Genomic DNA, 16,252 nt, shown 5'->3' with positions numbered 1-16,252 from the left:
ATCGGTTGTAAGTTCATGGTTTATCATTAATGATATGTAAAAACCTGTGCGGCCTTTATGAACATTCTTTCTAGAACGTTTGATCCGCACGTGTGGTTCACATGGAAATGAACAACATGATGCCTGAATTAAGATAGCTTAATTAACAAGCATGTACCATATTTTGTGTTTTTTATTTAGTGTATGCTTATTTTGGGGACTTAAATTCATGCAGTGGAAGTGTAGGTTTTGCTTGTTTTCGTGTGAAAAGTGGGCTCAGCTGTTGAAACACTACAGAATAAAACATGGAAGCTACACTAGAAGTACTCCAATTCCATGTCTCTACACAGATTGTCTGTGCTCATTCAAATCATTTAATGCAATAAGTGTACACTTAACAAAACATCATTCACATCAGGCACATGGTAGCCTATCCAGTCCATGTGATAACATCCCTTTGATATTTCACTGCCCACTTTGCAGTTTTGAGGCGCCCTGCACAGAGTCTATTTTTTTTCTCATTTGCGGCAGCATCTCAAAAATCATAGAACTGTGCAGTTTCCCTACAACTATTGCAATTTTGAGAGCAATATCTACTCTACATTTAATTCCCATAAATGTAGAGAGCATGGAGCATTTGATCAGAGGCAGTTAAAATCTGACGTTCTCTTGTATGTTGCTACACACAGTGTAGATAATGTGCAACAAGAATAGCCCTTGAGCGCTGATCCTGTAGATGAACTTTTGGAGATAAATGATATAGAGATTGAAAACTTTGATGAATTGCGTCCTCAGTTGGAGCCTCACTCTTTCTCAAATTATAGCCTCACTCTCTCAAAATGCAGGTGATTTTGCATGTTTCTGATTTGGCTGCACAGGAAATAATTCAACATATAAATCAAATTTTACTTCTTTCATCTTGACAATGAAAGATGGTGAGCCTCTTTCCACAATAAGCAGAGGAGCATCATATTTTCAGAGTGAATTTCTGATTGCCATGCCAGTTGAATACAAGCTTGATTCAGAGTCAGTCTCTTATGTGCCAGTTCTGCAAATGTTGCAGAAAATGCTAAACTGGGCTGACATTCTATATAGGGTTCTTTGCAATGATCGATTAGTTAATGAATTTAAGACTTACAGAGATGGCACTCAAGATTCAAGATTCAAGAAGCTTTATTGTCATTTCAACCACATATAGCTGACGCAGTACATAGTGAAATGAAATAACGTTTCACCAGGACCTGGTGCTACAGAAACATACAACATAAAGATCAAACACAAAAAAAACACAGAGCTAGGACAGAAGTTTGTCTTAGCCACATAAAGTGCACAGTGTGCAGCTAGGTGCAAACAGATCGAAGACAAGACAGTGCAAAAATAATAAATACAAACAAAAGGCAACACAAAAACACAGGACACTTAGTGCCGAAAAGAAAGAAAAGAACATGTGTAATGGAATATAAGTGAAATAAAATAAGATAAAAAGAAATGATGTAAAAAATATTGTGCAAAATAAATTCAACAGCAGCAGTTGAGGTAGTGCAAATAGAAATAAACATAAGTATAACTATAGCAGCGTATGACAGGTAGTGGTAGTGCCACAAGTAATGAACAATTTAAATTATGTGTGTGTGTGTGTGTGTGAGTGTATCCATCCAGGTGAGAGAGAGAGAGAGTGTGTGTGTGTGTGTGTATGTGTGTGAGAGAGACAGAGAGTTTTGTACAGTTCAGTCTTGAGTGTGTGTGTGTGTTTATGTGTGTGTGAGAGAGAGTTGTTCTACAGTTCAGTCCTGGGTGTTGAGGAGGCTGATGGATTGAGGAAAGAAACTGTTCAACAGTCTGGTTGTGAGGGCCCGAATGCTCCGGTACCTCTTTCCAGATGACAGGAGGGTGAAGAGTGTGTGTGAGGGGTGTGTGGGGTCATCCACAATGCAGTTAGCTTTGCAGATGCAGCATGTGGTGTAAATGTCCGTGATAGCGGGGAGAGAGATTCCGATGATCTTCTCAGCTGTCCTAACTATCCGCTGAAGGGTCTTGCGATCCGAGACGGTGCAGTTCCCAAACCAGGCAGTGATGCAGCTGCTCAGGACGCTCTCGATGGTCCCTCTGTAGAACACAGTCAGGATGAGGGGAGGGAGATGGGCTTAACTCAGCCTCCTCAGGAAGTAGAGGCGCTGCTGGGCTTTCTTGGTGATGGAGCTGGTGTTGAGTGACCAGGTGAAGTTCTCTGCCAGATGAACACCAAGGAATTTGGTGCTCTTGACGATCTCCACCGAGGATCCATCGATGAACAGCGAAGAATGGTCACTCTGTGCTCTCCTGAAGTCAACCACCATCTCTTTAGTCTTGTCAACGTTCAGGGAGAGGTTATTGGCTCTGCACCAGGCTGTTAGATGTTGCACCTCCTCTCTGTAAGCAGACTCATTGCTCTTACTGATGAGACCCACCACAGTTGTGTCATCGGCGAACTTGACAGTGTGGTTGGATCTGTGCATTGCTGCACAGTCGTGAGTCAGCAGAGTGAACAGCAGTGGACTGAGCACACAGCCCTGAGGAGCTCCAGTGCTCAGTGTGGTGGTGCTGGAGATGCTGTTCCTGATCCGGACAGACTGAGGTCTCCCAGTCAGGAAATCCAGGATCCAGTTGCAGAGAGAGGTGTTCAGGCCCAGCAGGCTCAGCTTCTCAATCAGCCACTGAGGGATGATTGTGTTGAATGCTGAACTGAAATTTATGAACAGCATTCGAACGTAGGAGTCTTTACAGTCCAGGTGTGTGAGGGCAAGATGGAGGGTTGTGGTGATGGTGTCATCCGTGGAGCGGTTAGGACGATACGCAAACTGCAAGGGGTCCAGTGAGGGTGGTAGCTGTGACTTGATGTGCCTCAGGACGAGCCTCTCGAAGCATTTCATCACAATTGGTGTGAGTGCGACGGGATGATAGTCATTGAGGCAGGAAACCGTAGACTTCTTAGGCACAGGGACGATGGTCGTTGTCTTGAGGCACATTGGGATGATGGAGCTGCTCAGCAAGATGTTGAAGATGTCAGTGAAGACATATGCCAGCTGCTCCTCACACTCCCTCAGCACTCTGCCAGGAATGTTGTCTGGTCCAGCAGACTTCCGTGGGTTAACTCTGCATAGAGTTCTCTTCACATCAGCTGTGGTGAGACAGAGCACCTGGTCGTTTGGAGGAGGGATGGTCTTCCTCGCTGTTGTGTTGTTCTGTGCCTCAAACCGAGCGTAGAAGTCGTTCAGCGCATCTGGAAGGGAGTCGTCACTGTCACAGGCAGGTGGTGATGTTCTGTAGTTGGTGATCGCCTGGATGCCCTGCCACATGTGCCGGGAGTCTCCGCTGTTCTGGAAGTGGCCATGGATTCTCTCAGTATCAAGAAAATGACTTTTTCAACACTGAGACCTTCAGGATTGTCCTAGGTCTTTATTTTGATGAATTTGAGCTTGCCAATCCCCTTGGCACTTCTCAAAAGAAACATAAAATATTTGCTCTCTATTGGGTTCTAGCCAACCTTTCCTCAAAAGATCTTTCATCACTTCAGTCAATTCAGCTAGCATTTTTATGCAGAGCTAGTGCAATTTAACATCATGGTTACAAAGACATCTTGCACCCACTTGTTAGGGACCTTGAAACTCTTGAAAAGCATGGTGTATATATTGAACAGTTAGGAGACTGTTTGAAAGGAAGTTTGCTTTTTGTTTCATCTGATAATCTAGGTGCACATTCTTTTGCAGGACTACAGGAGAGTTTCAGTGTTGAGCACCCATGTCGGTTCTGCTTTGCAAAGAGGAGTGAAATCCAGGAGAAGGAGGTCTGGTCGGGAACATGGTGTGAAAGGTGGCTGTGTGTTAAGTGAAAGGTTGGAACATTTTCACACAGTTGGTGGTTTTCCACCTGACATAATGCACAACCTTATGGAGGGTGTCATCCCTACTGAAATGTCCTTGTGCATTAATGATTTGGTATCAAGGAAATTAATATCTCTTGAATCCCTGACTCAAGCTATCAAGCAGTTACCTTACAAATTCTCAGACAAAGTTTATCAGCCTCAGATCATCCCAGGCACATTTGCCTCATAAGGTACCACTGGGGGTAATGCCCATGAGAATTGGGCATTTATTAGACTTCTGCCCCTCATGGTGGCCCTTGATATCCTGTCCTCACAGCATCATCTGTGAGCAATGATGGAATCAAGTATAATCCAGATATGGTTGTATCTGTTGGTACTTTTCCAGGCCTGTCTGATTTCAGACAGTTTTTTCAAAATTCTTGTCATCAACAGTGCTGTTCTGTTTGTGTGTAAAGATCTGACATGTTGGTACATTCAGCACCTGCGTTCTTTTGAACTTTGCTGTCATGTGCTATCACTGACAATCACCAAACTATCAGAACTCTTATAAACTTTGGGGAAGGACCTGTGTTACACTCAAACATTATATCATATGCTGAATGAATGATAATTCAAGCTTAAAGAGACTTGAAATTATTGAAAAATTATTTACTCTCATTCTTACTTGGAAGACAAAAAGGCTTATTTTTGAAATGATTTCTGATTGCTGATGTCTGACTACTATGTAAGAAGATAGCAAGCATTGCTTCTCAAACTTCAGGAGGACACAAAAGCATCATATAATTTCATTCAACTTCAAGTGTTTGAATAGTATCAATGGGTTTATTAAGAAACAAACTGAAATGTAATTCATTTTCTTTAAATGGTCATATCCTGCATGCACTCCTGAGAGAGCAGCAGTTAAATGCTATTCTATGTGAAGGGTTGATCCAGTGAAATGGATTATATATTGAAGTTGATTTCTCAGCAAACCAATTTATTTGCCTTAAATGCTTGGACTGTATGGCAGATGTCACATTAAATTATTAATTATTTTGTGTACTTTTTAAAGTACATTTAAACAAGGATGAGTGAAACTTTTCAAATCATTTTTTTCAAAGGATGGGTTTAGAATTATGCAATTGGACAACTGTTTTTCTGTTGAAGCTATTACTTTAATTTAAGAAAACCAACCCAATTCTTTAACCTTTGTAGAGAGAATAAATATGGAGACAAGGACTGTACTCTGAGTTATAGTTTGTGAAAATGACATCAGAAAAATCATACTTCCTGCGAAACCACAGACAGTTGACTCCCTGATGGAGCAACTTGAAGAAAAGCTTCAGTATGAAGATCCAGAATTCAGCAATTCCCTTGTGAATCTTACCTACATTGCTGACTTGCCAGATAAGCCCACATGGAACTGTAATGACAACAACCCCTAACACAGCTGACACTGAAGTCCTGTCTGTGGCTTCTGATGATCATTCATCTCATAGTCTATGGACTGCATGGCCAGAATATTTTGAGATCCCTACTTTTCCTGTTGACGTTGAATACAGATTACATCAGGGAAATCTACAATACATGCGAGATAAAACATATCTACAAGTGTCAGGAGAGCTCATCTAAGGGGCGGAATAGGTGGTATGATAGCCTCAGATGGAAAATGGGTAACTACCACTCAAAACTGCATCAAGCTGGATGTTTGGAGATATCCATAAATGGTTGGAAAAGAAGGGGACAGCAGCCTCAGAGAAACATCACAAGTCCCAAGAGGTTTGAAATCAACTTTCTACCGAACTTCCCTGATGGTGAAGATGAAGCCAGCATGGAGTCTAAAAGGAAGGAGATGGTGGAAGACATGAAGAAACGTCATGTTAATTCTGCACTAGCCCAGAACATGAATTCTACATTTGCCTTGTGTAGAAAGGAACTGATAGAGAAGGAACCTGCAGTGAAGAATACAGTGGAAAGGTGGCCAGCCCTTTTCACACAGAGTCAGGTGAATAAATATTCTTGGTTTTATGGATCATTAAAGAAATAGTTCACCCAAAATTAAAACTGTCATTTACTCAGATAGTTTCAAACCTGTATAAATGTTTTAGTTCTGCTGAACACAAAAGAACGTATTTGTAAGAATTTCAGTAACCAAACAGATCTCATCCCCCATTTACTTCCATAGTATTTATTTTTCCTATTATGGTAGCAAATGGGGGATGAGATCTGTTTGGTTACTGACATTCTCACAAACATCTTCCTTTGCGTTCGGCTGGACAAAGACATTTATACAGGTTTGGAAAAACCAGAGGGCAAGTGAATGATGACAGAATTTTATCCAAACTTAAGAAGATTTTGCACCAGATTAAAAATGATGTAAGCTCCTCACACACATCACAATTTTTTTTTATATTAAAACAACTGTTGCTTTTGCTGTTGTTCTTTGCTTTGTGTTGTGTTAGTGCCATGAGCGCTATTAAATAATAATTTTCATAACTTTGCAGAAATCCAACATCAACGTGAGACGAACAGCCGTTCTCTATGGATTACCATTCCTTCTTGGAGAGGACCCCACCGATTTTTACAAGACCTGTTTTGTAAGTAGTTTCGACAGGCAAACTGCTCTTTAAACAGTTTTGAGATCTAAACAGTACGGAAACTGAAACACAGAAGGGGTAGAGCAGGGGTAGGTCCTAGAGAGCCGCAATCCTGCAGAGTTCAGCTCCAACCCTAATCAAACACATCTGAACAAGCTAATCAAGGTTTTCAGGATTACTAAGGCTACAGGCAAGCAAATCTTTTTTTCAGGGTTGGAGCTGAAATCTGCAGGACTGCTCTCTAGGACCGAACTTGCCTACACCTGGGGTAGAGAAAAGAAAGTAAAGATAAATTAAGAAAAAAAGACAGTAAGAAGACATTTTATAATACATAAAGAAAAGAAAGAAAAACAATAGTAAGAAGGACAATAAACAGGAGGTTGGAAATTTAGACAGGTAGGAAGAATAAAGGACAGATGCAACAGAGATGAAGTCAGTAAAAGAGGTAAGAAAGTACAGTAAAATAAATATAAAATACAGAAAGGAGATTAGATTGAAAGAAAGAAAAATTTTTTAAAAATTCAGTCAATTCTCCTCCATAATTATGTATTTTGATAACTTTTCAAATATCAAATTGTGAGTTTTAGAATAGGTTTTAATTTATATAGCTGGCCTTCCGTTTGATTTATTGTCTTTTCATGCAGTGGTTTGAATGTCTGTATTCGTTCCTGCATCCACTGCTGTGTCCTGATTGAAAAGGCCTGTACATTTAGACATATTGTAGTGTTATTAATTTTGTTTCACATTTTACTGTGAGTATATGCTCTTAAAAGATGTTTTGTGTCTTACTTTGACCTTATTTTTGCTATATGCCCTGTTTTTAGGACTGTGATGACAATGAAGAAATGTCCGAAATTGCAATTGGAATTTTGACTGGTGATTCCCGAGCACTCTGCAACTGCAACACTACCCTACTCCCTGCATCTTGATGCCAAAACAACAGCTATCATTTTGGAAGGTACCATGGTTGTGGATGATGTGGAAAATCTTCCACAAGCAATGTGTCTGCTCTTTGGACTGATTTATGATCTAAACTTAGAGTATCCTGCAGCTCTGAAGAGTACATTTGATTTCATACAGAGAGTGATTTTGTCTCTTGGCCACAAGTCACTCAAACCTAAAATCCAATCACTAAAAAATCGCCTGATGCAGTAATAGTAAAATCATTGCTATGATGTGATTTTTTCCCCCATGGTAAACCATTCCTGAGTTGAGCTAGCACTTATGATGGGGCGGCGGGAGGAAATGTACAGTACATCATCTTTTTTGGAGAACAGGACATGTTTAGGCTTACATCCTGCTTCGTGTTAAGGTGTAAATTAAGTAGCCATCTAGAACACCATAAGTGCGCAAGATCCTATCTGGTTCTGTGCGGGGAAACTTGCTCGTCACGTGACAGCCTCATAGACTTCGGCTCTGCAGTCAGTACCGTCTTCGGGTCTGATTCGTTCGTTCGTTCATCACGTGACCACTTTTGGCTCAGTATCTGACAGTCAATATTATTAATGTAATGTTGAATGATATTTAGGAATGATCATAAAATTATCAAAACTTCCGCGGATTTCTGCAGGACTTGAAGAGCTGGACACTGGGTGAGATCGCCTGTGCTGTGGGTCTGTCAGTGTGTGTGTGTGTGTGTGTGTGTGTGTGTCTATATAGTGCCCTTTGCACTTACCCATTTGTTTTGGGTTTTCTGTTTGTTAATGTATTAGTTATCACAGTATGCATTTTGGGCTGCTATTTTATTTTATTTTATTTTTAAATGGACGGGTTTTAAGCTGTAGCTTGGCTGGAAATCTTAGGTCCAATCCGGAAATCACTGGTTACTATGGTTACCGCGTCCTGCGGTCTTCACTGGTGTCCTCAACCGTTTAATAGCAAAGTAAAATAGAAATTAGGCTAGAGTATTTCACACCTCACAAGGAATAGTCAATTTTATTACAGTCTGCCTTGAAAATGCATGTGTAAGGATGTCTGCCACCAAATCGATTTCTTCTCCTCTGTCAGTCATTGTGAGTTAAAATAATTTTATTTAGTTTGTGTGGTTCTCTGCCTCTGACTACTCCAGTTGTCCAATCAACGGACGGGAAATTGCTGACGTAATCGTAAGCCTGCTAGATGGCGCCAATGACGCCAACTCGAAATCTGATTGGTTAATGTAACAATTTTAATTGCCACTTATAATAAGCTACGGGCGCCTGCACTATTCATTCTGAAGGCCTTAAGACAGATTTCTTTCACTCTGGCAACACATGATGTCAGCCACTGGCTGAAATATGATTAGATAAACATTCTTATCATTACTGGAAGCAGCGCAACCAAGAGCAAAGCTAGGAAATGTAGAGAATAGACTACTGGGAATAATTTAATACACACGCATGGAAAAATATATTAAAATGCAAATCAGTGATTCAGATCACTGCTGTTTAGGCCAGCAGAGAAGGCCTTGCTGGCACTGATGGCCCACCACTGGTTTAGATACTTTAGAAACTATTTTGGATTGGAATATTCCAGATGTAGATGCAGACACCACTGATTACTTTTTAACATTTTATTTCTGTACCACTTATCTGATCTATTCTCAGGTCAAAGGGAGCCTGTGCCTATCTCAGGCATCATCGGGCATCAAGGCAGGATACACCCTGGACAGAGTGCCAATTCATCGCAGGGTGCACACACACTCATTTACACACTACAGAACTCCAATCAGCCTAGAAGCATGTCTTTGGGAGGAAACTGTAGCACCCGCAGGAAACCCACCAAGCAACATGCAAACTCTACACAAACACACACACACACACACACAGTGAGCAGGAGCAAGACTTGAACCCAGGACACATGGAGATGGACGCGTGGAGGTGTGAGGTGAACATGCTAACCACTAAGCCGCCTGATTGTAAACATATAATGTGTAATTAATTTAAAACTTGTTTAATTTTTATATTATGGCTTAACAATTGTATAATTATCATTAGAATAATTACATTTGTTTAATTATATTGTTGCTATTATCTGTATATTACAAATAGTTCCTGCTTTGGGTTTGCTTAAAATATATATAGGTCCTTTAACTACAGTTGAATGTAAATCCTGGATTTATCTGTAAGAATCAACAATCTGTCAGCAACATTGGTGACACTGTCATGTGATGCTGTGGGTGGAGCTTCATAAAATGAACATATTAGAGTACAGAAAGAATATTTCCATTCAGCTAAGACCATTCATGGTATAAAAAAAGCTAATAAACTAAGGTGCACAAAATCACAGAAAATAATGAACTGCTGAAGTGCGTCTGATGTAAAGTTTTGTTATTTATTTTATATGGTGTTTATTTTAAATCCTAAACTTTTACACATGCACCCACCAACTGGCCTGCACTTCACCTAGCATTATCCTGTCATCATGCATTATCAGTGTCATCAGATTTTATAAACACTACAGTTGACTAGAACTGGATCATTCATTACTGCATTGGTTTGTTTTTGTATTCAGTGTGAGAACATTTGAAGAAAAGACTAAGAATCATTTCATAAAAGTATGTTGGTTTAAAATATTATGTTGAGATTCATAACCAAGCATCTAAGTAAATTTATCTAAAGGCAGTTGTGTGTGTTTAATCCCCTGATAGGACAGAAAGTATATCATGTGAATATAAAGCATTTCTCAGTGGCCAATTTAGTTTAGTTGTTGAGTTTTACAACCGTGTTCAACATCTGTTTCCTTTTAGTTTTCCCTTATTATTTATTTTTTCTGCTTTGTATTAAGTAACGTAAAGAAAATATAAAAAACAAAGATACAGTGACAAACCGAGCAGTATTTAAGAGAGAAATGGATGACACCCCAAACTGTAAATACAATTTAAATATAAGGTCTAATAAAAATTAAAAATCCAATATATGTGTGGCTGTATGACCTTTTTGCAGGGCTTTATTTATTAGTGTGTTAAGGTTTTTCTCTTCAGTGAACACAAGATGGCGCAGTCACTTATCTTATTGTGGGTCTAGAACTAGGGCACCACACAACCTGCTCACATTCTCTGAGATGATGGAAGCTACTTTTCACAGTAAAACCTTTGTGACATAGAGTATACTTGTTCTTCTATCATACATACTGCTGATATAATATCCTAACCCCTGCCCTGGTTACTCTTAGTGCCTAAGCTAATTTCAGAGATACCATTCTGATTAAACAACACAACTGTCCACTTAACACTAAACTGTCATAAGAATAAATACTCATCTAATGTCATTTCTGTGACAAACAAAAGCACCTGCTGTGTCAGAAACACTGAAAACTGGAAACTTGTCCGTAAATCGGCCTTTACTCTTCTTTCTCTTCTTCTGATGCTATCACGAGTACAGGAAAGTTTTATTTTTCAGATTTACAACAAAACTTGATTTCCTCCTTTCAGTATGTGTTTACTTAAATGTGCTCTGGACAGGTTCCCCATATGAGGCTGAATGTAAAGCCAGGATGTTTCAGTAAGAATCAACAATCTGACAACAACATTGGTGACACTGTCATGTGATGCTGTGGGGTGGAGCAATTTTGAAGCTTTATGGTGTTAACATATTAGATTACAGAAAGATCTCCACTATTTTCACTGAGCTAAGACCAGTCATCATGTTCACTGTTATATTCATGTATCTGTGCCTTTCACTAGGTGAGTTAACATTGACTTTTTGTTATTACAGAAATATTAACTATATTATATTAAATATTAGTCTGTGTGGTGATGCAGTGTGAAAATGCAGAGTGTGGGTCTGACTTAAGTATTTCCTGTTGATTATTTAAAGGTTAAAAACTTTATGTTCTCTTCTCTATGACAGGTGACTCCATGGCAGATTCAATAGAGCCAGATTTCCCTCATAAAGCTGTAGATGAAGGTGATGATGTTACTCTGTCCTGCACATACAAAACAAGTGGTACATCAGACTACCTGTACTGGTACAGACAATATCCAAAATCTAAACCTGAGTTCCTTCTTAATATTATTCAAAGTGGAAATGTAAAATCCAACACTCCCCCAAGAATGTCTGTTAAAGTTGATGATAAAACTAAACAAGTGGATCTGATCATCTCCTCTGCTGCTGTATCAGACTCTGCTCTATACTACTGTGCTCTGCAGCCCACAGTGACAGGAAATCCAGCTGCACTGTACAAAGACTTTCACACAGTTTTGTTATATTGAATACAATTCTACTGGTAAATTAGAATATTTTACATATGCATTTTGGAGGACTCTTTCTTTTTCTCTCAGAATTTAAAAGAAGTTTATATTACTAGTACATGTATTATTTTTAATAAATGTATTATTTAGAGACAGCTCAGTTCTTGATGGGATTCCAGTCTTTTACAGTGCATCATGCACACACACATTTACTCATTCACTCCAAAAAATTTGTAATTCAATTAGAAAAGAAAAGAACAGAATTATCTCTTAAACGTTTTGAATGGTTTGTAATATATGTAATATATGTTCTCAAAATAGACCTGCACAAGCAGAAAGAAAGCATAATAACATCAATAACATCAAATCCCCCAAACTGTTATTGTACAATAAAATAAAACCAAGCTCATAAAAACTTTCGAGCTTTCACGTGACACTTCTGCATGTCCTAAATAGCATATAACAACAATGATGGATTCTCATATTAAGTTGAAACGTAAGAAAAAAGTCACAGATTTAGTGAAAAAGAGGTGTGCAGCTGCTTATCAAACCTACTACAATCAAAGTAGAATACACATACAGTGAGGGAAAAAATTATTTGATCCCCTGCTGATTTTGATCATTGCCCACTGACAAAGAAATGATCAGTCTGTAATTTTAATGGTAGGTTTATCTGAACAGTGAGAGACAGAATAACAACAAAATCCAGAAAAACACATTTTAAAAAAGTTCTACATTGATTTGCATTTTATTGAGTGAAATAAGTATTTGACCCCTTTGCAAAACATGACTTAGTACTTGGTGGAAAACCCTTGTTGGCAATCACAGACGTCAGACATTTCTTGTAGTTGACCACCAGGTTTGCACACATCTCACATCTCAAGGAATTTGGGCCCACTCCTCTTTGCAGATCCTCTCCAAGTCATTAAGGTTTTGTGGCTGACCCTTCAGCTCCCTCCACAGATTTTCTATGGGATTAAGGTCTGGAGACTGGCTAGGCCACTACAGGGCCTTAATGTGCTTCTTTTTGAACCACTCCTTTGTTGCCTTGGCCGTGTGTTTTGGGTCATTGTCAGGCTGGAATATCCATCCACGACCCATTTTCAATGCCCTGGCTGAGGGAAGGAGGTTCTCATCCAAGATTTAACGGTACATGGCCCCGTCCATCGTCCCTTTGATGCGGTGCAGTTGTCCTGTCACCTGGGGATGGTGTACTTGGGGTCATAGGCAGCATTCCTCCTCCTCCAAACACGGCGAGTTGAGTTGATGCCAAAGAGCTGGATTTTGGTCTCATTTGACCACAACACTTTCACCCAGTTCTCCTCTGAATCATTCAGATGTTCACTGGCAAACTTCAGATGGTCCTGTACATGTGCTTTCTTTAGCATCGGGACATTGCGGGCGCTACTGGATTTCAGTCTTTCATGGCGTAGTGTGTTACCAATTGTTATCTTGGTGACTGTGGTCCCAGCTGCCTTGAGATCATTGACAAAATCCTCCAGTGTAATTCTGGGCTGATTCCTCGCCGTTCTCATGATCATTGAAACTCCATGAGGTGAGATCTTGCATGGAGCCCCAGACCAAGGAAGATTGACAGTCCTTTTGTGTTTCTTCCATTTGGGAATAATCGCACCAACTGTTGTCACCTTCTCACCAAGCTGCTTGGAGATGGTCTTGTAGCTCATTCCAGCCTTGTGTAGGTCTACAGTCTTGTCCCTGACATCCATGGACAGCTCTTTGGTCTTGGCCATGATGGAGAGTTTGGAATCTTATTGATTGCTTCCTTCTGTGGAAAGGTGTCTTTCATACAGTTAACGAGCTGAGATTAAGAGCAGTCCCCGAGAGTGCTCCTACTGTAATCTCAGCTCCTTACCTGTATAAAAGACATCTGGGATTGATAGGGGATCAAATACTTATTTCACTCATTAAAATGCAAATCAATGTAGAACTTTTTTTAGATTTTTTTTGTTGTTATTCTGCCTCTCACTGTTCAAATACATTAAAATACCATTAAAATTACAGACTGGTCATTTCTTTGTCAGTGGGCAAATGTACAAAATCAGCAGGGGATCAAATCATTTTTTCCCTCACTGTAGGTACAGAAATTACAAGGTGGAAGGAAGTAAAATGCAAACTGCAGGTGAAATCGGATAAAAACCTGGCGTCTTTGTTACTTGACAGTTGTCTTCAAGCTATTTTGTTTCTGCTCACTTCCAATTTATACTCACATGACACTGCATAATATTTTCATTTTCTGAAAGCTGAAAGCAGGCTAATTTATTACAAATCAGAGTAACTGCTATTCAATACACGCTCTGGTGTATATTGTTCTAATGCAATAAATACAGTTTAAAATAATAAAGTTTGTGCATCGAGCCACTAGCTTTGTTTGTTTATTGATTTAATGTTTTCAACTATCTAACTGAGTATTAAACTTTTACTCATCGTGTTTGTGCTTTCTTGGGAAATGTCCATCATGTTTGGACATGTGCTTTTACAGTCATGTGACCTGAATATATTTGCTAACTTGAGTCACCATTGTCAAAGGATTCCTTCCAACATGCAATGACAGACTTCTGTACAGGATCACAACACAAAGGAAAGAAGATCATAATGTCAGAAGTGAGATTCAAACCCACACTTCCAGAGGAGACGACAACCTGAACGCAGCGCCTCAGACTGCTCAGCCATCCTGACGGATTAGAAGGGCACAGATTATCAGGTTAAGTAGCTGAACTAATATTAATTAACTAATATCTAATCAGATTGACAGGTCCTCTGTTGAAGTGCAGGATTCTGTGTAGGTTTTGTAGAACCACAGAAACTAAACTACACTATTCCAATACTCAACTGTTTTATTTGTTAATACTGATAAATCAAGTGTTGTAGTCATTCTAGATAACATTCAGATATTAGATGGTAGGATTAAATTGGACTGCTAATCTTTGATAGTCAGTAAACTGGTCAATAAACAATAATCATCAGCATGAAATGGAATTTCCACCTGTTTTGATGTATCCATGTTCAGTATTTAATTTCTTTGTCAGGTTACACTCCATGGTTAATGTCTCATATGTAAATAGCCACACTGTGCTTTGTAGTTTTTGATTTTAATTTAAAGTGTAGTGTTTCATCAGTGGGCAGCACGGTGGCTTAGTGGAGCTATATGTGGAGACGTAAGAGACACATTTCAAATACACAACACTGGCAATTATTTCTAAAGCTAGAGACCTGAACTAAACACTCAGGATAACAATGTTACTCCTCTTCTTGCTTTTCTTTACTGTTGCTGCCCAACCACACTGTACAAAAAGCACTACACATGACTGGAGCAGAGCCATGCTTTTCTCACAAGATGGAGCTATTTACATGTTTACATTCACTTCTGAAATGCCTGACTGTGAGGACAGTTAGAAGCTGAAGCAAGCTCAAGTTAAGCAGCTGAAGCTCCACAAATTCAGGAGTTCAGGAGAATAAAGTAATGTTCTCAAACTGCTATTCGTTTTTATGCTTTGTAAAGAAAAAAAAAGACTGCTCATTGTGGTTGTTGTGAGTAGCCTAGTCTTTTTTTGTGGTTTGTGTTGCACTTTAAGCGGCAGTGCTTCAGTAAGAATCAACAATCTGTCAGTAACATTGGTGTCATGTGATGCTGTGGGGTGGAGCTTCATGAACATTTATGATCATATCAGAGTACATAAAGACCTCAGAATATTTACATTCAGCTAAAACCGTTCATCATGTTTACTTTTATATTCGTGTCTCTGTGGCTTTCACTAGGTGAGTAAATTGCCTTGTTTATTGCATAAATATTAAATGTTAAATTAATGATTAAATAGTTTGTGTGGTGATGTAAAAAAGCAGAATTTACATAACACTGCCTTGATCCACAGGATCACAGGTTACTGACATTATGTTCTTTCCTCTATGACAGGTGACTCCATAGCAGATTCAGTAGAGCCACTTACAACTCATAATGTTGTACATGAAGGTGAAAATGTTAATCTGTCCTGCAGCTATAAAACAAGTTATGCAGGAAACGACTACCTGTACTGGTACAGGCAATATCCAACATCTAATCCTGAGTTCCTTCTTTATATTGATACAAGTGGGTATAAAAGTGACCCAATCCCACCACGTCTGAACGCTGATGTTGATAAAAACATGCAACGAGTGGATCTGATCATCTCCTCTGCTGCTGTATCAGACTCTGCTCTATACTACTGTGCTCTGACGCCCACAGTGACAGGAAATCCAGCTGCACTGTACAAAAACTTTCACACAGTTTAACTACACTGAAGGCAAACATACTACTGTTTTTTCTTCTTTTGGTTGATCCTATTAGGGTTTGCCACAGTGGATCATTGATCTGCATATTTTGATTTGATGCAGGTTTTACATTAGATGCCCTGCCTGACACAAACCCTCCATTTAATCTCAGCTTGAAAATGCACTGACTTGTGTAACCTCCAGTGGCTGGGTTGGTTCTGTGCTCAGGCCACAGTGGGGAGAATGCAGGATCTTAGACACTGGACTCTCTCTGTGTATATTATATATCCCCAGCAAATTACTGATGTATTCTATTGACTTGATCTTCATGTTTACTGGCATCTTTTTGGATTAAACAATGGCAGCAACAGAAAAAAACACATCACCCTTTAGTGCTAA

At 39.4% G+C, this 16,252-nt stretch overlaps 1 gene segment (V, D, J or C); it reads left to right on the top strand.

Moving 5' to 3' along the window:
- Positions 1 to 11,040: 11,040 nt before the first annotated feature.
- LOC131355720 (T cell receptor alpha variable 38-1-like) lies at positions 11,041 to 11,542 on the top strand (the record flags this gene model as incomplete). The annotated part of the segment is given in 2 exon segments: positions 11,041 to 11,080; positions 11,247 to 11,542. Coding segments are annotated over 2 exon segments (336 nt in total), but the record flags the coding sequence as incomplete, so codon positions are not given.
- Positions 11,543 to 16,252: the final 4,710 nt, after the last annotated feature.

Source organism: Hemibagrus wyckioides, linkage group LG07 (assembly GCF_019097595.1).
Source record: "Hemibagrus wyckioides isolate EC202008001 linkage group LG07, SWU_Hwy_1.0, whole genome shotgun sequence".
NCBI classification, from domain to species: Eukaryota; Metazoa; Chordata; class Actinopteri; order Siluriformes; family Bagridae; genus Hemibagrus; species Hemibagrus wyckioides.
This window is presented reverse-complemented; position numbering and strand designations above follow the sequence as displayed.